General features: G+C 39.8%; 1 protein-coding gene across 3 annotated transcripts in view; it reads left to right on the top strand.

Moving 5' to 3' along the window:
- Nucleotides 1–23,911, top strand: part of LOC133448403 (metabotropic glutamate receptor 4-like) — a 211,737-nt gene extending 187,826 nt beyond the window's left edge. For all 3 annotated transcript variants that reach the window (XM_061726887.1, XM_061726889.1, XM_061726888.1), the window contains exons 8-11: nt 3,311–3,447; nt 4,534–5,469; nt 19,371–19,617; nt 22,069–23,911. In XM_061726887.1, the coding sequence (XP_061582871.1) occupies nt 3,311–3,447; nt 4,534–5,469; nt 19,371–19,617; nt 22,069–22,118 (1,370 nt within the window). In that variant the 3' untranslated portion in view covers nt 22,119–23,911. The remainder of the gene's footprint in view (nt 1–3,310; nt 3,448–4,533; nt 5,470–19,370; nt 19,618–22,068) is intronic.
- The last annotated feature ends 392 nt before the right edge of the window (nt 23,912–24,303 follow it).

Genomic DNA, 24,303 nt, shown 5'->3' with positions numbered 1-24,303 from the left:
TAGCTTTGACCGCAGCTAAGCGGGTGAATGATTTCCATGTACTGTTGATCCACCCCTCTTGTTTACAGGGTTCACCAAGGTGTGTTTGTGGCCCAATCCAGCCTTTGTGCCTAAGGTGGTGGAATGATCATTCAGGTGGAATGCAGTGAAACACCTGCATTCAACTCTGAACACGGCCACTTCGTGGGAGCATTAGTGCATATTTTTCCAGCAGCCAGCTGGTCTACACCCCTGATGTTTGTACAGTTTTACAGGCTGAATACGGCTCAGGCATCACTGGCTCACGCAGTGCTGGAAGCAGGATCGGCACAGACAGTTCAGTGTATTACCTGAGTTGCTTCTGTGCGAGTTTTTATGGAATGCGGGAGTGGGCCATATTTCCCATAGTGAAACACTAAGCAAAGTTGGAAAAACTATATTGGGTTATGTAGCGTAATTCCATCATTCTGTCATCTAGGATAACAGAATGATGCAGACGCATCCCTTGCCACATTGGGATGGTAAGAAATCTCCTCTAGAATGAGTAAGAAGAGGTCTGTCGGCCAAGACAGCATGAGGGAGGGGGGGCTCTGCATGGCCCAACCGGTCTGTCACAGATAGACGTGCTGTTATTGGAGCTTCCTAGGTAATTCCCATACTGAAACACCTCACTCTGTTGTCAAAGAACCAGGGTTTACGTTATGTAACCCAATGTTTCATCACTGATATTATGCAGCACCTGTCTTTTCAAGTTTTGAAGTGGATGAAAAGTTACTTTCTATCCTATTCCACAAATGTAAAAAAAAATCTGTATGTTAAGGTATATTGTTGGCAATACTTCCAAATAAGGCTATTTGAAAGTGCAATATCCTTGCAAGACTATATTCGTCTAAATGGGTAGCTATAAACTATTCTTGTTCCATTGATACTTTATTTTTGCTGTTTGGGACTTGTGTTGGGACTGAATGCAGCTGCTGTCCCTGGAGGATGCTGCCGAACGAAATTTTGTTGTCTACTGTACAATGACAAAAATTCTTATTCTTGATGGATTTGTTGCTGAAAGAACATACATGATTCAGATTTTAACAAACTTATAAAGCATATAAAGTCCCTCTTTGTCATCATTTTAAAATGTTAATTGTGTGTTTGTGTCGTATAACAATACCTATTATTATATGAAGCTGGAGCAAGGACATTCTCAAATATAACGCACAGTCCATGCATATTAAGTTTATTTGAATGAACTCTGGAAAAAGTTGTTTGCTTTTTTTTTCTTTACTCAGGCAAGAACGCATTTGTATAGACTTAAGCAGTGAAGTGGAGCTCCAGTAAACTCTGCAGACAAGTCATTATGAGTTAAAGGAACCGATCCTATTGTTGCCAATCACCAAGGTGTATTAGTTGTGCATAGATGCAGAACAAGAACCGGTTACATTAATTATTACACCCCAGTAATTATTAAGCAGTTTATGTTTACAGCATCGGAATAGAGAAAGGGTCATAGTGATTAAATATATATAATTAGATGCATTCCATTAACCCCCCAGTGTTTCTTAGAGAGCACATAAAAAAATGAGCAAAGGAGTACCCTCCAATGCGCCGATTTGCAACCACCATCTCCCTCACCACTTTAGTGCACAGCCCAATGCAGCAGGGGCAGAGGCCTCTGTGGACCTCATTATGCACCTAACATGAGAGTGGACTGTTCAGACAAGCAGTTTGTGCCACATAACAGACCTCATTCTTCATCTGCAACTCAAACATTCACCATTCTGCCCCAAAACACACACCACCCTCTATAGCCTGTCTTCTCTGGGAGAATTGCATATACTGTACTGTATGTTCTGCACTATAAGGTGCACTTAAAATCCTTATATTTTCTTAAAAATCGCCAGTGCGCCCTGTCATCAGGTGCGCCTTACGTATGAATTTGTTGTGCTTACTGACCTCTAACCAGTGTTATGTTGTACACTGCACTCAAAAATCTGTCAAAATGTTTTAGTGCAACTTTGGTAAACGACGAAGACTAACTGCAGTGTCATATATCGCTGGCAACGATCAACCAATCAGATAACAGGACATAGTAGGCCGCTTACCTGCGCCACTTCTTATTTGTAGATTCGTGGAAGACGCATGATTTAAGTGGTTAGTGTATTTTTCTGTATTTGTTACAATTGAATGATATTCTGACTTATTGGGAATGAGTTGAATAAAGTTATACTTACCAGACTGCTTTGTTTGGCTTTAAATACGTTTTATCATGCACATTATCACCCGGTGCGCCGTATGTATGAAAATAAACCTGTTCATTGAAATTGCGTCTTATGGTCCGCAAAATACTGTGCTCTGGTGTTTAACGATGATTTAATGTTTCATTTCAATACCAAAGAAGATAAACTAGACTTGCTATTTCTTTACAGTTTTGCTTACAATTAAAGAAGTCCGATGTGCCATCTTAGTATCAAAAAACAAACAAATAAAACACAAGAAGGAAAGCTCATTTATATTTTTAGAGTGTAAATATTACTTGCAAGTAATATGTTTACCTCAAGTGCTTAAAATGTAATGAAATTAAAGAACATTTTTAGAGAAACCTAAAAGATGCAACAAAAAAGACAAATGTATACCAGGTCTGTGATATCCATAGTAGTACTTCAGCTCATTAACTGAAAGACTTTATCTTTAGATAATGTAGAAAAACAATTTAAATAGTTTAAATAATTTTTACATTTATGGCATTGGTGAAGTAAAAGCTAAATGTTTAACATTGAGCATGACAGCTGATCAACAGCGTTGATGTGCCTATTATGTTAAGATGAACATGACTCTGCTGGATAAAGTCAGTGTAAACCTCTTGATCACCGACACCTTTGTGGCGCGGGTGGTGTTGTCACACAGGCGGGGGCTGCGTAAAAGGGTTATGTTGTAATCCAGCTGGGCTGACTCATCGAGCTGTGGATTAGGGTGCAGCATCCTCCAGAGCCAAAACAAAGGGCAAGAAAAACATCACTGATCAGCAAAAAGACATCCGCTGTAACTGAACATGTTTGTTCTTTTGGTCTTTTCTGGGATATTCGTTGTCTTAAGAATTAATAAGGAAACAATAATTAGGTTGATTTGTGTTAGAATAGAGACATCCCACACAAGTGCAACTCCAGTAGCCATGAATATATTCTACATTTAAAGGAAAAGCTTTCAGATTCACACCTTATGTTGAAGCCTAATGTTAAAATGAAAACATGTCGGTTTACTTTCACAGATCAATGCTGGCCTCAGTGAAACTCAGTAATGTGCAATAAATGCTGATGATAATTATTGCTTTCTCATTTAGGAATTGCTGGCAATCCAGTGCTCTTCAATGAAAATGGAGATGCCCCTGGACGCTACGAGATCTACCAATATCAGATAAAAAACCGAACAGCTGAATATAAAATCATCGGCCACTGGACGGACAAGCTTCATCTGAATGTGAGCGCCATCATCTGTTTTCTGTGTACTCGACACCGTGTATGTTTCAGGGTTTGTAGTAGAAATTACCCCATTTTTTTTCTCTTTTTTTATTCTACATCAGCTTGTTAGAACTCCTCTCAAGCCATTTGATGGTGCTTAGCTCCATCTTCAAAGGTGTAAATATCCAGAGGGCTCTTTAAATGATTAACAGGGCAGACAGTAATGAAAAGAGAGCCATGAGACCTTAAGGACAGACATATTTAATATCGTCTCTCCAGATGGCATCACCAACTTCCAAAAACAATGCAACGGGAAGACGCTGTGATGAAATAACAGTATACCCCATTACAGAATGAAAGAAATTGTTTTCACCAAACGAAGAGGCTGCCTTTGGCAAGCTGTAGTCCAGCTAAACAGCAGAGAGGAGTTCCGTTATTTTTCTTGTCTGACACTTTCCACATGTGTCGTGGATGAGGAGGAAGTGACATTAGTTGGTCCTAAATAAGAATATTCAGTTTTCTTATTGTATTCAAAGAAATAGTTACAACCAAAGAATGACAAGGTAGGACAAACAATAAAGGAAAACAATTAAGAAGAAAAATATTGTTTAAAACAAGGAATTTGATTTGATTTTGTGAACAAGGAAGGAAAAATCATGAGGTGGCAATTGATTTTGTTTTTTATTCCTGTGATTGTTTTTGAGCACATATATTGACTAAGCCAAAAACAGCATATGCTGTCCTTAGTTCCCTAAAGATCAGAATATCAGAATAGAGTTTCATCCCTCCTTTTACTTTAGATAATTTCACCTTTAGCTGAAAATATTTTATGAATCTAAGAAGAATGTTAATACGACTAATGTATGGTTTGCCCTTTTCCACCCAACATCAAAATAAATGTAAAACACCCAAAGAGCAAAAAACCCACAGCTGGACTGTTTTTGACCTCTAAAGGTCTGGGAATCTTTCTTGATCAATAAAGCATTGCACCCTCTACATGTCTCCGTTTTACAGGACAATGTCATATTTGTACACTGGAAACCTCTAACAGTTTTTATCTGTCAGTGTGCCCATTCATGTCTCTAATCCTCTGTCTCTTCCTTAGGTGCGTTCGATGCAATGGCCAGGCGGTGTTCGTCAGATCCCTTCCTCAATCTGCAGTGTTCCTTGTCAGCCAGGCGAGCGCAAAAAAATTGTGAAGGGCATCCCTTGCTGCTGGCACTGTGAGCGCTGTGATGGCTATCAGTATCAGGCAGACACCTACACGTGTAAGATGTGTCGCTTTGATCTGAGGCCCAATGAGAATCACACAGGCTGTGTTCCAATCCCCATTGTGAAGCTGGAGTGGAGCTCCCCCTGGGCAGTCATTCCTGTGCTTATTGCAGTCATTGGCATCATGGCAACTTTGTTTGTGGTGGTCACATTCATCCGCTACAATGACACTCCAATTGTGAAAGCATCAGGCCGGGAGCTGAGCTACGTACTCCTGACTGGGATCTTTCTCTGTTACGCCACAACGTTCTTGATGATTTCCACCCCCGATGTGGGAATCTGCTCCCTACGCAGGATCTTCCTGGGTCTGGGGATGAGCATTAGTTATGCTGCTCTGCTCACCAAAACCAATCGAATTTACCGCATCTTTGAGCAGGGAAGCATGTCTGTGAGTGCGCCCAGGTTTATTTCTCCGGCCTCGCAGCTTGCCATCACGTTCACCCTGGCCTCGGTGCAGTTTCTCGGGGTGTGCATTTGGTTTGCCGCGGATCCCTCCAAGGCCATTATTGACTACGAGGACCAAAGGACATCTAACCCAGTACTGGCACGTGGTGTGCTCAAATGTGACATCTCAGACTTGTCTCTCATCTGCCTGTTGGGCTACAGCATGCTGCTCATGGTCACCTGTACAGTCTACGCCATCAAAACCAGAGGGGTTCCTGAGACCTTCAATGAGGCCAAACCCATCGGCTTCACCATGTACACCACCTGCATTATTTGGCTGGCGTTCATCCCAATCTTCTTCGGCACTTCACAGTCCACAGAAAAGGTACGTTTATGATTACTACCATAGTGGCTTTGGCCCTGTTAACACGCCCTCTTGTGCTGTCTGTATAACAATTCTGTTTCAAAGAAAATACATATCCAAAAATGTGCTCATAATATCCTACATGGTTATAATATGACTGGCTGGAATTACTGTTGCCTCTTCTTTTTGATACGTTAAGTGTGTTCGGCCATTAATCCTTGTCTATGTTAAAGTATTTTTCTATTGTAGATAACATAGTCTGCTTCCTCAACTTAAACTGTATAATTGCAGTTCAAAATGTCAGTTTAGTGTTACTAAAAAATAGTTTTATTACTTGGGGAAAATATAGAAATGAGGAAGTGTCAGACTTCAGATGTCAAAACGGATCCAATGGGGACATGGAAAGAGAGTCGGAGTTTGGACATTTAGAGGAAAAATTTTGGGGGCAGAATTTTGAGTGTCAATTCAGTTTATTAAGGTTGTTTTGCCAATGTGATAAAAACGGCTCAGAGGATACAACAGAGGACACTGCTGAGGGAAAACCTCAAACTAATTCATCCTCCTCTTCTCTTCCTTGGGATTAAACATAACAATTCATGAGAATCCAGGCCTGAAAGAATAGCAGTGATGGTTAGCGTTGTGGAGGGGGAAAAAAAAAAACAAAAAAAAACATCTTGAGAGACCCAGACTGCGTATCGTTTCCCACTAAGCATCCCAGAGTATTTCTAGTCCAAAGCATTAAAGAAAATCTGCATAAAACTCCAGCCAATAATATTACATTAAAAATGCAAACTGTGGCCAGCAGTGTAATGACTTATTAACACCAGAAAGTCCAAACTAATGTGAATATGCATATTGGCCTTGGGTTACCACCCCATCCACTCATAGATGTAAACATAACATTTGCAGTCACTAACATCCACATTCTGAAAAATAACCTGCTATGGTTCACATGTAGAGTTTACTTCATAGCACATATTCTGAAGATATACAGAAAGGAGGGGAAAAAAAGAAGAGGAAGCGATCCAAATGCAAGACCACATTATTTTTTAATGCAGGATTGCACATCTTCAGTCGCATGTCAACAGAAGCCATGGGTAACAGCAAGTTCTTTGTTTAATCATTTTGGCTACTCTCTCTGAAGATGAAAGAGAATTATACAGTCATGGGGAGACTGAACAGCTTTTTTGGAGGATGAGGTAATCCATTAGCTAGCATGGCTTTGAATAGATATAAGTGGGAAAAAAAGTTGAAGGGTAGACAAAGTCCTACTTTTTGTTTCATCCTCTGATGAATGTAATTTACTAACCCTGAACACTTTCCCTCGTCCAGACTTAATGTAAAACATATTCTCTTGCTCAAAATGCATTAATTATCGTGATTATTTCCTGCAAAACACACACAGGCAATATAGTGTTAGTTTTATCATTTGGAAAGCTTGTACTGTTGCTCTGAGATATATTCAGGTAAGATACAAAGTGGAGCAAAGACTGGATGTTTGGCTTGAGGGAAATAACCCACATTTGTTCTTTCCTCTTTTAAGAGAGAAAAATAATATTTTATATGTAGCCAGAAGTCCCATTTATGTACTTTAGTTTTGTCAAACTATTCAGCAGGGTTGTTTTACTAGTGTAACAACTTTAACCTCCTAAGACGTGATTTGTTGTCTACGTGATCATTTTTAATTTCTTAACAGGAGCCCAAAGCAACAAGAAGAAAAAAAAAAGATTACACCGGGTCTTAGGAGTTTAAGAAAGAACCGAAACTATCTCATCACACAATTGAATTTCTGAATTTACGTTTATACAGATGTGTTGCTCTTCAGTCGGCTCTGCTTTCTTCCTTTTACTCTTAGCTGCTAATTTGTTGGCAAGATATGTGTATACCAAACAAAAAAATAACATGAACGAGCTTCATATTTGTCTCTGCAGTGGGAAGACAAGGCTGCCAATAAATTCTGCATTCTGTGCTTTAGGTTATTATTTGAGCATTATCACTCACTGCTATAAAAAGCATTGTGTTCGCCACACAGCAACAGAGGCTTTCAGCTGAGCTACTTCCTCTGCTGCAAAATGTTTTCCTATAAGTTAACTACTGTAAAATGTTTTTTAGAACTTTTAGAATATTTAGTTTTGAAAATGAACTATTTGTGTTACAGTGACACAAAAAAGACTCTCCCACACAGAAGAAAGCTAACATTTGCTGCAAGATGAAAAAGCGTATAAACTAAGCAAAAAAAGTAAAGAAATGTGTGTTTGGTAGATTATTTCTTTGTTGTAGCACGCTTCTTGGCATTAAATCTTATACCGTTGGAAAGCCTGTTTATTTCCCTTTTAAATGGAGCCACATTTGCAGGGAACATGCATTTGAGGGATGAGCAGAAGAGCTGAGTACATACTGGTTTGTGCCCATGAAAAAATTGTCAAATCTTCTCCGCCGATGCCAAACAGCCTATTTTGCCATTGACTTGTTTGGTGTTTGGTGGATTGGATGATTGAAGTTTGACAAAACCACACATTTTGGCAACTTGACAATTTATCCATTTAACAAACAGGAGCCTCTGTAAACTGTGAACAGTCTCAGGTCACCAGACTGGTCACACACTGCTGGGGTGGCATCCCATTCTTCAGCCAACGTAGTTGCGTTGGTGGGAAGTTGGCGTTGGTGGAAAGTGTTCAATGGGGTTGAGGTCAGGAATACTGGCAGGCCTTTCCATCCTCTCCACTCCCAAATTCTAGAGGTAGTCTCTAATAAACTGTGCACTGTGGGGGTGAGAGTATAGCCCCACACAGTGAAGATATGGGATTGCCACTGGTTGCAGAATCTAATTTCAATATCTCTCCAATGATGATGAAGCTAATTTTTCCAGTGAGGGAAAACACCATCACAGCGCTTCCACCAAACCATGTTACTCTATTGGTGTATAGTGTTCTCCACATCTTCTCAACACCCTACGATCCAACTCCCATAGGCAGAGTCTGAACTAATCCCTGAACATAACATTCCTCCACACGTTCAGGTTCCACTGCACGTATTTCTGACACCAGTGCAAAACAGGCCTGACAGTGACGGTCAGTCATGGCAGGCCTCCTGGCAGCCCTATGAGACCAGAGATTGGCTGCGTGCAGTCTGTTCCAGCTTGTCTCGGCAGGGAGCCATCAGCCATATCGTCCTGCAAACCTTGACTGCAAATCTGTACAAGACAGTCCAAGGTACCAACGTGCCTGATTGGCAGCGACTGGGAGTACCAGAAGCCTAAAAATTAAGGAGTCAATAGGAACAGCAAAATACGCTGTTTGGCATCGGCAGAGAAGATTTGGCAAATATTTCATGGGAACAACCCACATACTCAGCTCTGCTGCTCATCCCACAAATGTTCCTTACAAATGTGGCTCCATTTAAAAAGGGAAATAAACAGGGTTTCCAATGGTTTGAGATTCACTGTCAAGAAGTATTGTTATAAATGACAAGTTTATGTCATTGATAAAGGTTTGACTAAATCATGGTAATAACCATTAAAATATATACAGTATATACACACACACACACACGCAGTTTTTTTTTTAAACCTAGATTTACCTTACAAAAACAGTTCTTGTTATGAAATTAATAACATGTCAAACTCAGTGTCATCTCATAATCATTAATGTATATGACAAGCCCGACGACGCATTTTTCAGAGCGATTCAATGCTCTACGTCCTTTAAGTTACGTTGCTGCTCATCACCAGTTTACAGTGGCACTCACTGTTGCAAACACAGTCATTTATATTTCATCTGGCGCTAGGGTTGATGTAAGGAAAAACGTGAAAAGCTTTCTCTATCATTCAAATGAGGACATCTGGTCCATCTATGGAGCATCACTACCAAGCTTTATACCACCTTCAGGAATAGATGTGACACCTGCTTACCTGAAGAAACCGTCTAAATCAGCGGCTGTCTCAAACACAGAGGAAAGAGGCGGGGCGTCAGACAAAAGCATGCATAGGAATGAGGCTGCGGCACAATAGGATCAGTTCAAATTCAATCAGCCTACACAAATGAACCCTGCCAGTCCAGTGCATGAATGGGCTGATGAATTGAGTGGCCCCGTTTATTTCCCAAATGAAGTCTTTACTGCAGTATTGGCATTGTCAACAAAAAAAATGCCATTAGCACAGTTGCAAAACAAAGAGTGAGAGATGCTGCGAGTTCACCGGGACCCAGAAGAGTCAAACAGGAGTGGGCTTGCAATTGTTGTTCATCCCCATTCCTCATTTCAGCTTCTGTACATTTTTTACATACCAGCTCAGATAAATACAACTTTCTCTTTTTTGTTTTGCCTCTGCAGAAAATACTGTATTGTATTTTTTCTTGAGACACTTCAGATGAGATTTCAAGTAAATCAAATCTGTGTGTACAGTTCACAAAACTATAGATTGGGGGCTGCAGACATTTAGTTTACTATCTTCTAAGTACGGATAATGCACTATTTATACTCTCTGGATCATCACTGAATCTAGGAGTTTGGTTTATAAACCATGAGTGTGACTATGCATGTGCTATCCATATCTGACTGTTGTGATATTTAGAACATTTCCAGCACATCTCTTCACAAGGATGATTGGGAGCATTTGTGGTTTTACACTCCCAGACAGCAGAGCTCAGACCATCAGCTTCCATTCACATTGAAGGTTTTAATAGGGAGCCCAGAGAGGCTGAGCTAGACCATGCGGTGAAAAACAGGCAGCTGTTTCTTCTCACTCGCAAGACAAACAGCATTATTCACAGTAATGTCCAGCAGGCCCAATAATATACAAGTAAGATTGATGAGATTGGGCAGGGGGGGCTGAGTAACATCTTGGACTTCGGAGAGCAGTTGTTGCATTCATTAGGCCTCCAGCATAACAGCCCCTTGGGTCTCAACTGTTGACCTCTGGGTGAGCCAATAATGGGTGAACAGACCATGCAGCTAATCAAGGCAACAATAGTGATCATAATAAATGACAGTCTCCCATGAAGCTACATTATTGTGTCCCCTAAGGCTTCTATTTGTTTATTGGCTTAATTAGAGCGTAATTGTGGCGAATTCTCATGCAGCAAACCCTTCTGTTGATTGTTTCCATTGCAGGCGGAGAAATAATAACACTGGCTTAACACAGAGTGGGAGTTGCGCAGTTGAAATGATTTTGACAGTTTCCATTGTGAAGCAGATATTCTCCCAAGTCACTGCTTGAAAACAGAATCTGTTTACATTTATTAACCCTCAGATTAATCTTATCCTATCAGTTGTGATGCAGTCTCGATAAGAGACCCCTCTCCTAAAAATGTACCGACAGACTGCTGTTATTTGTTCTTGAATCTAGTTCAGTGATTAATGCTGCCTTGAGCTGCTTCCCCTGTCATGTTTGTCTTAAGGCGAGATCTGCTAAGCATTTCACTGCACATTGTACCATGTAGAATGTTTACGTGACAAATGGAGACAATTTGATTTAGCTGATGACGACCTGATGACAGGGAGATAAACAGCATGCCTCTCCTATTAGCAAAAGATTTTCAGACAACGTGTCTGTATTCCTATTTCAGTGCACAAGTATGACTGAAATGATCTTGTTTTAGATTAATGGGTGGTGAAATACAGTAGAGATATCAGATATTATGCAGGCACATTTAGCCCTTGCAAGGCGCTAAGGCACGGGTAAAATTACCCAAGCCTGAGCGAAGGGAATCAGCCCCTCGGAGGGCTTTTTAGGGTTAAAAAATGTGACCGTTTCAATCCATGAAAAAGTTGCTTTTCTTAGAGTGGACACTGCATACTTGTCCATGTTCTCATACTTATCTACTTAAGTGTTGCAACAGTGAATTCTTACATTAGATGTCATTGTAAGCCCAAATGTATGAGGTGCTGATGTATTTTTTTTTGAAGAGTACACACTACTAAAATCTACAATGCAGAAAAGTGAAGAATGAAGAAAAGTCTCTTGGCGCCATGGCCGAAACAGAACAGGAAGTCGGCCATTTTGAACATTCTGAATTAATCACGTAATTTTGGAGCAATATATGCCATTCCTTCGAGAATTTATACGGCCTGAACCGTATCGTGAACCCAGATGTGTTATACATCAAAATGTGCGTCTCCATCCTACGACTACACGCATTACTTTTCTCTTTCAAAAGTGTTACCGTGGCGACGCTAGACGCCAACAAGCGCACCCCCCCTTCATCTGATTGGTCCATATTTGATAGTTCCCCAAAAGGCACCAAATTTTGCATGCAAGCCAGGCCTGGCGATAAATTTGATATTTCATGGTTTGCATTAATGGGCGTGGCAAAATGGCTCAACAGCGCCCCCCGGAAAACTTTGTGCCTCAAGCCCCACAATACGGTTTGACGTACATGCACGAAAATCGCTACACACCTGTATCATGTCACTACTTAAAGAAAAGTCTCTTGGCGCCATGGCCGAAACCGAACAGGAAGTCGGCCATTTTGAAATCTGATTGGTCCATATTTGATAGTTCTCCAAAAGTCACCAAATTTTGCATGCAAGACAGACTTGGCGATAAATTTGATATTTCATGGTTTGCATTAATGGGCGTGGCCTAACGGCTCAACAGCGCCCCCTAGAATACTTTTCTCTGCCATAACTTGTGGTGTCATGGGACTCTGTAATGAGTCCTTAAGCTTAGTTGGCCTTAATTAGCCCCGCCCCTTCTTCTGATTGGTTGTCTCGATTTTCTGCTATATCTTTGGAATGGTTTGACATAGAGAGTCGTGGCTGGTGTCATCAGATTCTTTATGGAGTCCTTGACCTTCATTGGCCTGAATTAGCCCCGCCCCTTCTTCTGATTGGTTGTCCCTTTTTTCTTCTATAACTTTTTAATGGTTTGACATAGGAAGTTGTGGGTGGTGTCATGGGACTCTGTAATGAGTCCTTAAGCTTAGTTGGCCTTAATTAGCCCCGCCCCTTCTTCTGATTGGTTGTCTCGATTTTCTGCTATATCTTTGGAATGGTTTGACATAGAGAGTCGTGGCTGGTGTCATCAGATTCTTTATGGAGTCCTTGACCTTCATTGGCCTGAATTAGCCCCGCCCCTTCTTCTGATTGGTTGTCCCTTTTTTCTTCTATAACTTTTTAATGGTTTGACATAGGAAGTCGTGGGTGGTGTCATGGGACTCTGTAATGAGTCCTTAAGCTTTGTTGACCTTAATTAGCCCCGCCCCTTCTTCTGATTGGTTGTCCCGATTTTCTGCTATAACTTCTGAATGGTTTGACATAGAGAGTCGTGGGTGGTGTCATCAGATTCTGTATGGAGTCCTTCACCTTCATTGGCCTGAATTAGCCCCGCCCCTTCTTCTGATTGGTTGTCCCTTTTTTCTGCTATAACTTTTGAATGGTTTGACATAGGAAGTCGTGGGTGGTGTCATTTCTGATATGCTTATGGGGGGCGGTGGCCGTGAGTGCGAGGGCCCGTTCATCGCTGCTTGCAGCTTTAATTAATGTTGTTATCTGCTTAAAAAAGCAAAACTAAAGCTGCGAGCAGCAATGAACAGGCCCTCACGCGTGCAATTTCCACCAATAAAAGTCAAGGACTCCAAAACGAGTCCGATGACACCACCCACGTCTTTATGTCAAACCATTCAAAAGTTATGTCAGAAAGTAGGAACTATCAAATAGTTGTCTGGAGGGATGCCGCCATAGAAACTCGCAAATAAACAACAAACGAGACATTGAAGTCACATCTGTGAGGTTAAATGTTGCTCTGCTTTGTTGAGGAAACAACGAAAAAAACATTTAAGGAAAAGCTCATGAAGTGGAAAGAAACACCTTTGACTCAAGGTGGCATAATATAAAGTATTGTTTACATCCTGCACCTGCATTAGATGATTTGAATTCCATGCTGTTAAAAAATAAACGAGTCTGATGTGATAAGTATGTGATTTCAACAACTGTTGAGTGTTTCGGTTCACTGTGGTTTACTTGAAGCCATGAGTCAGTCCTCATTGTAACCCAGGAGCAGTACAAACTTCTTTTGGAGATTCATATCACTTTCACCAACTGCAGTTTACGTTGAATATCAACGAACCATATCCATCCCTCCATCCACTTTCCATAACCACTTATTCCAACTCAGGGTCTCAGGGGTCTGCTGGAGCCTGTCCCAGCTTGCTTTGGGCAAAGGACATCGGGTACAAACAGGACGGGTCGCCAGTTCATCGCAGGGCCACCGATAGACAGACAATCACACACTCTCAGACCTACGGGCAATTTAGACCACTAACCACATCTATTGAGAGATTAAAACAGCCCTTTTTCTGTCTTTAAAGAAAAATCCAAATTGACCATGGCCAATGATGTGAAAAAATACTGAAAAAATGTAAACTGCGGTCCATGAAATGAGTGCAGCTACAGTTTTATTTATTTATTTGATCTTTTCCTGAAGCAACAGAAACGGGGCCTTCAGGCGAGGAATTAGTCTCGAACTGAAATAAACTCGACCCGTTTCATAATCACTTTCACTTTTTATTTCACGCTCTCCGGTTCGACAGACCGACTGTTGGGCCAAAGATGTCAACACTGGAAATGCAGATATTCTAATCAATAAAATGATCACATTCATTTGTCAAAAACAAGTCGGCACGTTAACTTATAAAAGGACATGAGCCAAATCAAGGTGCTTTACGTAATAAAAATATGAAAAGCGAAGAGGATAATAAGATTGTAGTGCACACAGTACTGATTTTTCTGCATGAGAGAAAGATGGTTTGCTACTTCTGGGAAAATTTCCATTGTCTTCTTTCTATATATCCCATAATTCAACGCATCATTACAGTGCCAGCCTATGAAAGCTGTCTTATGAGCGTCAACCCGTGCCTCAGCCCTGATGTTTTTATAATAATCACCAACGACCACCACATTTCACACTGTATAATACATTGTATGAGCAGTACGTAGCATGCAGCTTTTAAAATGTTCAGTGACTAAAACATAATATACATCTACGGTCATTAAGCCACCTAACCATGTATTATATGAGCTTCAAACCTACTGGACTTCAGTCTGCTAAAAAAACTTTCTAAAACTCTTTAATAGAACAATTTTAGATTAAATCTTTTGTGTAAATATCAGCTGCAGTGATGATGAAAAAAAAAAGTCTTACTTTTATTATTTGTTGCATACTGTAGCAGCAGTGTTGTACGCGGTTTTGAAATCCATTTCAATTAGTTTTTAGCATCTAGACAGACAGACAGACACTTTATTGATCCCTGAAGGGAAATTCAAGGTTTCACTAACATAAAACATGCATTTACAGCCGAAAAAACAATATAAGTATATAAATATAAAAGACCACAGCTGAACAATAAAGACAATAGAAGATAAATATACTAAATAAAACTAAATCAAATATCCACAACTGTGTATATACTATATGTATAGCATGAATTAACAGCTAAAGTTATCCCAGGGCACTTTTATGTAATAAACAAGTTCAAATTAAAGTTGCATGCATAAAATCCAAGTTTTTTATAACTTTGCATGGTAAAAAAAAAGCAGTGAATAACACTGAATAATCAACTTAGTTTCATCTTTCATCCTTATCATACACTGAACAGTGTGAATGGAGGATGTGAGATGACAGGATGGATACAGCACAAACAGATACCTACATCAATGACACCTGCATCACTACCGCTCTAACAACAGTGGAATGGGCACATGTTACTATGTATAATCACCAGTTTATTTATTTATGCATTTATTCACATGACAGCCCTGTTTGGATGTTGTCCTGCTTCCACTAGTACTTCTGTCACTTTTTAACATCTGCCATGATCAGTAACCATTGCCAACTGGAGAGTTATTTACATGCGGGAGCAGCTTTCTGAGCTTTCAAAAGCCCAACAAATACCCAGACTGAGACCTTCAATCCCAGATTAGTTGAACAGGAAATTCTCTGGTTGAAGCGCAGAAGCAAAGCAGAAAGGAAGAAAGAAAGAAAGAGGAAGTTTAGCATGGGGAATGTGTAATCACTGGCAAGTGAAAAGGACAAGTTTGGAGTGTTGACAGGACACAGTGGGAATTTCAGAAATCTAGCTTTGTCTTTCAAATAAGGCTTGGCTGCAGGAGCATATTCCCAGTGCTACCACCTCTCTATCTGGCTTTTCAAAACATAAGGGGCTGACAGAAACTACAAGCAAAGTACCAAAAGTAGAGAATGTAAGATTACAGTGCTCGTCAACAATAGATAGTGTAATGCAAGATGTATGAAGGTTTACTGGAATGCCTCTGCATCCCAAATGTTGAAATCTTAGCTTTTTTGTCTCCTTCTATATCGACTCTGGGTTTACTTTTGTTAACTTGTTAATGGTGCATTCTGTATTTCCCCATTAGCTTGTTTGGAAACTCGATGTGACATAATTCCTTCACATGACCCTCGACCAAATGCAAAGGATTCATGGCGATATCTGGAGATTTCAACCACACCCCCTCTTTACTGCATTTCCAAAGGTTTTCAATTGCTCCACCAGAGAAAATAAGACTTCTCTTTTTCTTTTATGCAAATATGACAGCTCTTCCATCCATCCTGCACACATCAAATCAGACCATAATCTGGTGCCTCCACCTACACATCTTTTGTTCAGAGAATTCTGAAGAAACTCTGCAGGGGTGCTGTGAGGCTGTATTATCAAATGCATTCTGTAAGCTGTGGGGATAACATCAATGCTATGGCCAAGGGTGTGACAGACGAGGTTGCCTATGAACAAAATTACAAACAACAAAATGTGTAGGAAAAAAATGGTAAAAGGAATAATAATAATCTTTCCTCTTTGAATTGGAGCTGAAGATGAACGTCAAAGATCAATGTTTTTTTAAACTGTTTATCATGATTCATACTGTACTGCTTTCTAAGAAACTCCTGAGCACACAGGTGGATGCCTCAAAAATGACCTAGATCATCAACATCAACAATCAAATATTGCGCAATTCAAAAAATAATTTAAAAACAATACTCTGGATATGTATAGACATGATGGTATATAATCACGATTTAGGGGGAAATTGAACTGAATCTCTGGTATTATGTTTGGTATTAGCTGTGTATGTGTATTTATATGTATAGGTGGTAGGTATGTGTGCGCGTGGGAAAATCTATGTGTATATGAGTATGTGCACTGTATACGGGTGTAGATGCAGACATGAATGTATCAATGTGTATGTGTGCGTACTGTATACGTATGCTATGATTTGATGGTATAAAGGTTAGGGCATCTATAAGCTCGTTAGCTTCAGCCCTAACCCTTTTGGTCAGACTTATGTACCCTTTTTTGTTTTGTTGGAAGGACTTTTTTTTTTTTGATTGCTGATCAAAATAAACTCAAACTCAAACCAGGCAAACAGAACAGTTTGAGAGTGTAAAGGGATGCGTGTCTGAGTGGGTGGCCAGCAGTTCATGGAGAACCACAGGGAACTGTGCTCTTACCATTTCTGATTACCCATTTCTCAAGTAATTTCTCTTTACTACCCTGACCTCCCCATTAGTGTGTTCATTGAGTTAGAGGTGGCCAGTTTTGCTGTTAGCACTTCTTCAATTTACAAATATACACGAGAGGAAACAAACCAAAGAAATGTAAGAAAAAGTAACAACAACAAAAAAAATAATTGGACTTTATTGGATCTTAATAAACTACTGTAGCCTGGGCTACAAAGGGACTTCAGTTGAAATGTCTATGTTAAGTGCCCTGAGGTTACTATTATGGTAAATCTGAACTATATACAATTTAAAAATAATTATAATAAAATTTAACTGAAATTATGTGTTATCTGCTGAACCGAGTCCAGCAGAAATATGATTTTTAATACAAATATTTTATACAGTAGCAATCTGTAAAGTCAAGAGAAAGAGAGCAGGTATTTTTCAAGAACAAAGGAGAAGCCTCTGCGGAAAGCTGAAAAACAGCTGAAATGGTAGAGCGGGGCTATAAAACAAGCTGTATTACATCTAACAGTAGAGGAACATGATTTTGATATGAAGTGGAGCATATTTTCAGCACAGACTTTTTGAGTGTGTGGGCAGAGTTTTGAGGGAGTGGAGTATCTGAATGTGAACACAAGAAAGGCTGCTCTCATTTTGAAATAATACTATCTTGATTAGATATAGTAGTGTACCACAAAGCAATGCTGGGAGGAGGAAAAGAAAGAAAAAGAAACACAAGAACACAATCAATAGTCTATCCTCCAACCTTGTAGTCACATTAGACAAATGGCCTCATTATTCTTTTTCAGTTGTGCTACTTTTCCTTAAGCCTGGAACCACGTATCAACACAGTAGCCCATTTTAAACCAGCTGGATTTATTCATTTAAGGTTCATATTAGGTTTTACTTATTGTCAAAAGTCCAACAGCTTGTCGGCATTTCTCATTCAGTGGGCAATATTGTACTTAACGGTATCGGAAATTACTGATTTGTGTGACACAAAATTACAACTCTGCATAAGTTCACAAGTAGGTTTTGTGTCTGATGTGTCAAACATGACTGTTTTTATACACTCGGCGAAAGTAAAAGGCTGACTTCTCCAACGTATGTGTCATTACTCTGAAATTGGTGAGTCAGTCATTGACAACAGAGCTGAATGACTGACTTTTTTCCCCCTCCAAGCTTCCCCGAAGATGACATTAATTTGCTGCAGTTTTATAAACGATTAAAATGGAATGAGTAACAATGATATCAAGCACTGGCCTCCCTCGTGGTTTGGAGGATTTGACCATGCGTTAAATTTTCATGAGCTTGTTCCTTTTTAACGAGTCCGCTTGTTACGAGTGAGAGTGGGATCCAATTGACTGGTGCTATCAAATGTGTGTCGGAGGATTACGTGATGGTCATATTAAAACTAGTATGGCAGAAAATTAAACAAACAGGGTAGCCTTGGCTGGTTCGGGATACGCCTCATAAAAGCAGATGAGATGCTGATTTAAAACATGCTTTATCACGTCACTTGAATTACATATTTCAACCTCGTAAGACCTGGTGCGTTTTTTTTTTTCTTGTTGATTCAGGCCCCAAGTTAAGAAATTAAATAATATGACATGGACCACAAAACATGTGATGTCCACATATGTGCATGCCAGGTCTCAGGAGGTTAAGCCTCTAATGAGCAGAGTTAGGACTGGGCGATATGGACCAAAAGTCATATCTCGATATTTTCTAGCTAAATGGCGATACTCGATATATATCTCGATATTTTTTCTGTGCCATAATTGGGGTTTCCCCCAAAGCATTATAGCATAGCATCTCTGTTAGCTTCATTTTTTTCTGAGGCAAACCCTTAAAAAAAACAGTCAGTTTTAATACAAAGCCTCGTGCCAAATGTCACACAGGTACCTTTATTAACAGAGGTCTGCACAATATCAAAATGTATAAAACAAATGAAATAAAATAAACTACCTGCATATATAGAATAAAAATGCTTCTTGAATAAAATAAAACAAATATCCCTTTCCTGCATAACAATTAAATAAAAATACACTGTGCAATTAATACAATGTAGACAGTAACAGGCAGACTTTTCCACTGAGGTTGACAGTTGTGCAAATAACAAAACATTTGTGCAAATCTCAAATAAAACATTCAAGTCAATTTGTCACAAAATAAGCTATATCAAAATAAAAAAAAAATAAAAAAAAGTTTTTTTTTTTTTTTTTTTTAAATCGATATAAACGATATTGTCTCGTACCATATCGCGTTTGAAAATATATCGATATATATTAAAATCTCGATATATCGCCCAGCCCTAAGCAGAGTAGAAAAGGTTCTTTAAAAAGCACGAAAACAACATCTGATGATCACTGCAGATGTTTATTACACCCAGCTCTGTTCTATCTGTGTTGTTTGAAACAGAGTTAAACTGTTTGTACTGTGCCCGTCTTGTTTGTGCCTCCTGCAGATGTACATCCAGACAACCACACTGACCATCTCCGTCAGCCTGAGCGCTTCAGTGTCCCTCGGGTTGCTCTACATGCCCAAGGTCTACGTAATTCTCTTACACCCGGAGCAGAATGTGCCCAAGCGCACACGCAGTCTCAAGGCTGTGGTCACTGCCACCACCATGTCCAACAAGTTCAACCCCAAGGCCGGACTCAGACCCAACGGAGAAGCAAAGACCGAGCTGTGTGAAAACCTCGACTCGCAATGTGAGAACAATCTGAAAGCATTTGAGTATAAAAATAAGAGCTTTTTTCCCTCCCCTCCAGGAATGTCATGTCCTTCTGTGTGCAAATCAAACAAATGATGTGATAGGGAACAGCACAAAAGATTATTACTGATTAACAGATGCGTAGCATGTTATTTAACACTTCACTGAATCCAGTAAGTGTGCCACTGTTCAGCAGTGAGGGCAGATGTGTTATTATGAGTGTGTGTGTGCGTTTTTAAATTAATCCACTGAGCATATTGTTTCTTCTTTTCTCTTAAACCTCATCTAACGACTTCACATCTTTTTGAATTTCACAACCTTGTTTTTCTCGGTTTACACAGTTTGCGCTCATGCTGAAATGATTAACTTGTAAACAGACGGGGGACCAAGTAGTTTCATAACTGTTTTATATGTCTGAGATGAGATAAAGTCAGCAGTGATAGATCGCTTAGATTTCTGTCCGAACTGATAACAACAGGATGCAATGTTACGCAAACATGGACAAATGATAATCCTATGGGACTGAGCCGGCTGCAGTTTTTTGGAGCTTGAAACAACAGCTGTTTTCCACAAACTGCACAGCCTCGAGGTATGATGGGCCAATCAGCTGGCTTATTGGTTTAGATGGTAGCCCAACAATATACAATTACATTTTTGTTCAAATTAAAGCCTTTGGATTTTAATTCAATTCAAAAATCATGAAGAGGAGAAAATTGCTTGTTAAACATTCTATTACGGTAGGTAATCTGTCATAGTTATAAATGTGGACACACTTACATCTATGGCTATGGAAATGTTTTAGTGATTAGGAACAGTGCAAACAGGTTACAGGTTTGGGGGGTTTTGCAGACTGAAGGCTGCTGGAAGCATTTTGGGTTTACTGCAAACTGATGTCTCCACTGCTGCTGGGCTCTGCTCGCATCTTTTTAAAAAACAGCTGCAGTTTATCTTATATGAGCCTTTTATCTTAGCTTCAGGCAGTGATTTCTTAAATTCTCTACTGATTGCATTAAAAACTACTCTGATACAAAACAGTTGGCCGAGAAGCATTCACCAAAGACTAATTCTTTCACACTTTACTTTCTGTGCTGATTGAATAAACAAAAACAATGTTTTAATTAGTGAACTTTGACCATATCCTTCTGCGCTTACAGTGAACAACGGTTAGCCTAGTAATGAATTATCTAATTAACTGATTCAAAGTAACTAATACAAGCAATTCTTACTCTTGTATTGCAATCCCAGACCTTTCTAGAAATGTTCCAGAGGGGGTGCACTTGAGAAAATGAACATGCGCAATGTTCGCTCTGGACTTTTGGGGAAATAATCAGTCCATGTGCTTTCCATTGTAAGATGTTCGGATTCAAGATGATCTGTTTGCAGAGAACCAATGTTTTATTCATAAGTAAGTTATGTTTATAACTATGTTCACATTTTTTTAGGGGAGGGGGGGCCCAGATTGTCACCTTCTCTCCTCATTCATCATCATTCCCGCTTGAGCATCAACGCTCTCGATGGTCCAGTGAGATTGTGTGTTGGCAGCTGACACACTGACTTTAGACGAATTAAGTTAAAAATGACTTCATCATTTGATTGAACCCGTCAAGTATTTTTTTTTCCTAACCACGGCAGGAAAAGATTTTAATCGCCCACGTCTATGGACAGAGATGCAGAATTCACATTTCTCTAGTCTTTTAGAAAGAAATGTGCATTTTGTTCAAGTTTTCATAGCTTAATTTTCTTCCATTACTTTAAAACATACATAGGATTTTTTTCTTACACAAAACAGCGGGCATCATATTTGCTGTTGACGCAAAAAAAACATGTTGCTGCATGTCAACCTACAGTCTCTTCTTGAAAACTCACAGAGCTTCATTTGCTGTTTTAAAAATGTAGGTGCCTGTAGGGGGTTAATTAGGTCTTTTGTAACAATAGTCAGCACAAAGCAAAGGGGCAGAATTGATAGCCAGAAGCACTTCGTCCTGATGGGGTTATTGTTTCCCGGGGCTTTTACAGCACATGGCGATTTCAAAAAGAACCATTTGTCACTGTCATTGCTAGTGTGGATATGGCTTGATGAAATTGAAAAATTCCTGTTTGGTCCAGCTCCCCACAACAGCAGTGATCTGGTGGCGATATGTCAGGATTTATCTGCTCCACCTCAGTGAATCGGCTAACACGGTGTGGGGAGACAACTGGAAAGCTGAGTCCTGACAGCTCCAGGAGAAGGAGGAAGCTTTAGGTAGGACAGAGAGGAAACAAATATGGCCAGCAGAGGATTCGTGTTTAGGAATTGCTGGAGTCGATGCAACGCTGCAGCATGAGAACTGTATGCAACTGATAACACTTTTATCCATTGCAACATTTCATCTTTGACTTGTTACAGAGGAAATGCATAACAAACTTGCCACCAGAGTCTCAATCCTCACTTTCATGTCTTCTCTTTCAGCTTTCTCAACAAAGCAAACCTATATCAGCTACAGCAACCATGCACTCTAAGGGACAAAGGTTCTTATCACAATTCAGGATTTCTACCATAGTGGAAGTGGAAGGAGAAGAAGAAGAAGAAAAAAACATACAGGGGAATTTCACACAGCGGGGGGAAAAAAAAAAGAGGATTTGCCGTTGTGTGGGTGGAGATCACAGAAACATCGCCCAAAGACTTGACAAAGTGAGGAGAGACCACAAAAAGGGGCAGAGGTGGACAAAAAAGAAAACAGACAACCCAAACAGATACCTGTACACTTACAGTTCCATATTCTGTGAGGCTCACAAGAATATATAACTACACCCAAAAAGAAAAGGACTATACTTGGATGGCAGAGGCCTGGAGACTGAAGGATAGAGCTTTCCTTTAGAGTGTTTACATTTCTGCCATGCCATCTCTCAAAGACGTTCCTCATCGTGAGTAGTGCTGCCTGGAACTGAACTCAAACCTAGAATATGTAAAGGGATTCTCAATGATATCTTAAAATCCTCTCAAGGCATCACAAGGGATTAATCAACATGAAAAATGGCATGAAAACATGGTTCATTGATTTCAAAGAGGGGCTTGTGCTTGTTTTTATTTCTAAAATGTATTCTGGTCTCATGAGTCAGATGATTGGAAATGAGGATCATCTCAACAATACGGCAGATCTGTACCAGACTTTAGGTGATTTTATTTTCTGTTCAGCCTCCCGCTGGCTTAAGAAGAACAACTACAAGAATGTGAGAGAGCCTCTACCAATTTTGAGCATGCCGGTTTCAACATCCCGTGTTGTGTTGTTAAAAAACAAGAAAACGAGAAAAAAAAAAACAAAAAAAAACAGAAAATAATTATATCTTTGGAATGCATTTAAAACTCTGTTCCAGCGTTGTTAACAATTGTTTGGGCCCAAGCCTATTGTACGTTCAAATTTGTTCTCAGTTGGTAAAGGTCTAGTGAGTGATTGTTTATCTATCTGTGCTTAAAGTGAGGTCATGATTTGTATTACCAGCTAGCCCAAGGCTGCCACTGCCTTCCCCAGACCCGTACGTGCTTTCAAACAGTGGTTCATGGCTAAACTGTGTCTTAGCCAGGATCTCTCACTGTGAGCTGTCATCCCCGATGACTCCCACCCCACCCAGCCACCCACCCATCACTGCCACCGGCTACTCTCCTGGCCACGCGTGCACAGTGTAAGGTTAGACTTAGCTGTACAGATCCATTAGCAGGGGAATTAAGATGAAGTATGCCCTTGAGAGGTTCGAGCAGTACCCCCTCGGGGCGATACTCATAATAGGCCAGCGACTGAGCAAATTCATTACTGTGCGTGTCCTCCTCGGGCAGAAGAGGGAGCTGTCAGGAAGTTGTAAGGCTTTTTAACAAATTCTAATCTAATTGGGGGAATAATACTCTATCTCTATCAATCACCTATAGTTCACTGAGCAGATTAATATTTAGCTTCCTGCCGTATAAAAGCCCTCTAATGTCTTGGAAAAATGTTGTGGGGTCATTTGTGTTGTGAATTCAGTGCCGCTTCTCATGCCTCCCTCTGTATTACTTTCAACACCATTTGTGTTGCAGAATAAAATGTGAGTGCTGCCCAAATTAAATGGCAAGTTAATGTATGTTATTAAATAGATTGATGATGTCTGCTTTATGTCCTGACATATTCTAAAATTGGAGAAAATTGAGAAAAAAAAAATCAACAAAAGAAAACATACAGTGCCTGGCTATCAGACTATGTATTTGTAAAACCTCATGAAAACTAATGGTGTGTGAAGCATGTTTAGGTTTGTTTTTTTGTTTTTTTTTGGTTGTTTTTATACAAAATTTATTTCTATTAAAAATGTTTCCAAACTTCAGTGTTTCAATTTCAGATTTTTGATTAAGTCTTTTTTTTTTCTCATTTATTTAATCCAGTGTGAGAAGAATATCTACTGGTGGGGTATTTCTACAAATCGGTGTATGTTGCCCCATTTTGAACGAGAACCATAAATTAGGAGCACGTTGGTACTTGCTTCTGTATTTTATTCATCTTGTGGACAAAGTCTGCAAATTAAAAGGTTTTTCCACCCTGAGGGAAAAGAAGACGATGACTTATATTCTGAATAACACGCTGCCTCAATTGCACTTATTATAGTAGCGGGAAGACAGTAGGTGGGAGGAAACATGAAATTATTTTGAATAAAAGGTTAGCCTCTACTTGAATTTCAGGTA

The sequence above is a fragment of the Cololabis saira genome, chromosome 8 (assembly GCF_033807715.1).
Source record: "Cololabis saira isolate AMF1-May2022 chromosome 8, fColSai1.1, whole genome shotgun sequence".
In the NCBI taxonomy this organism is placed as follows: domain Eukaryota; kingdom Metazoa; phylum Chordata; class Actinopteri; order Beloniformes; family Belonidae; genus Cololabis; species Cololabis saira.
This window is presented reverse-complemented; position numbering and strand designations above follow the sequence as displayed.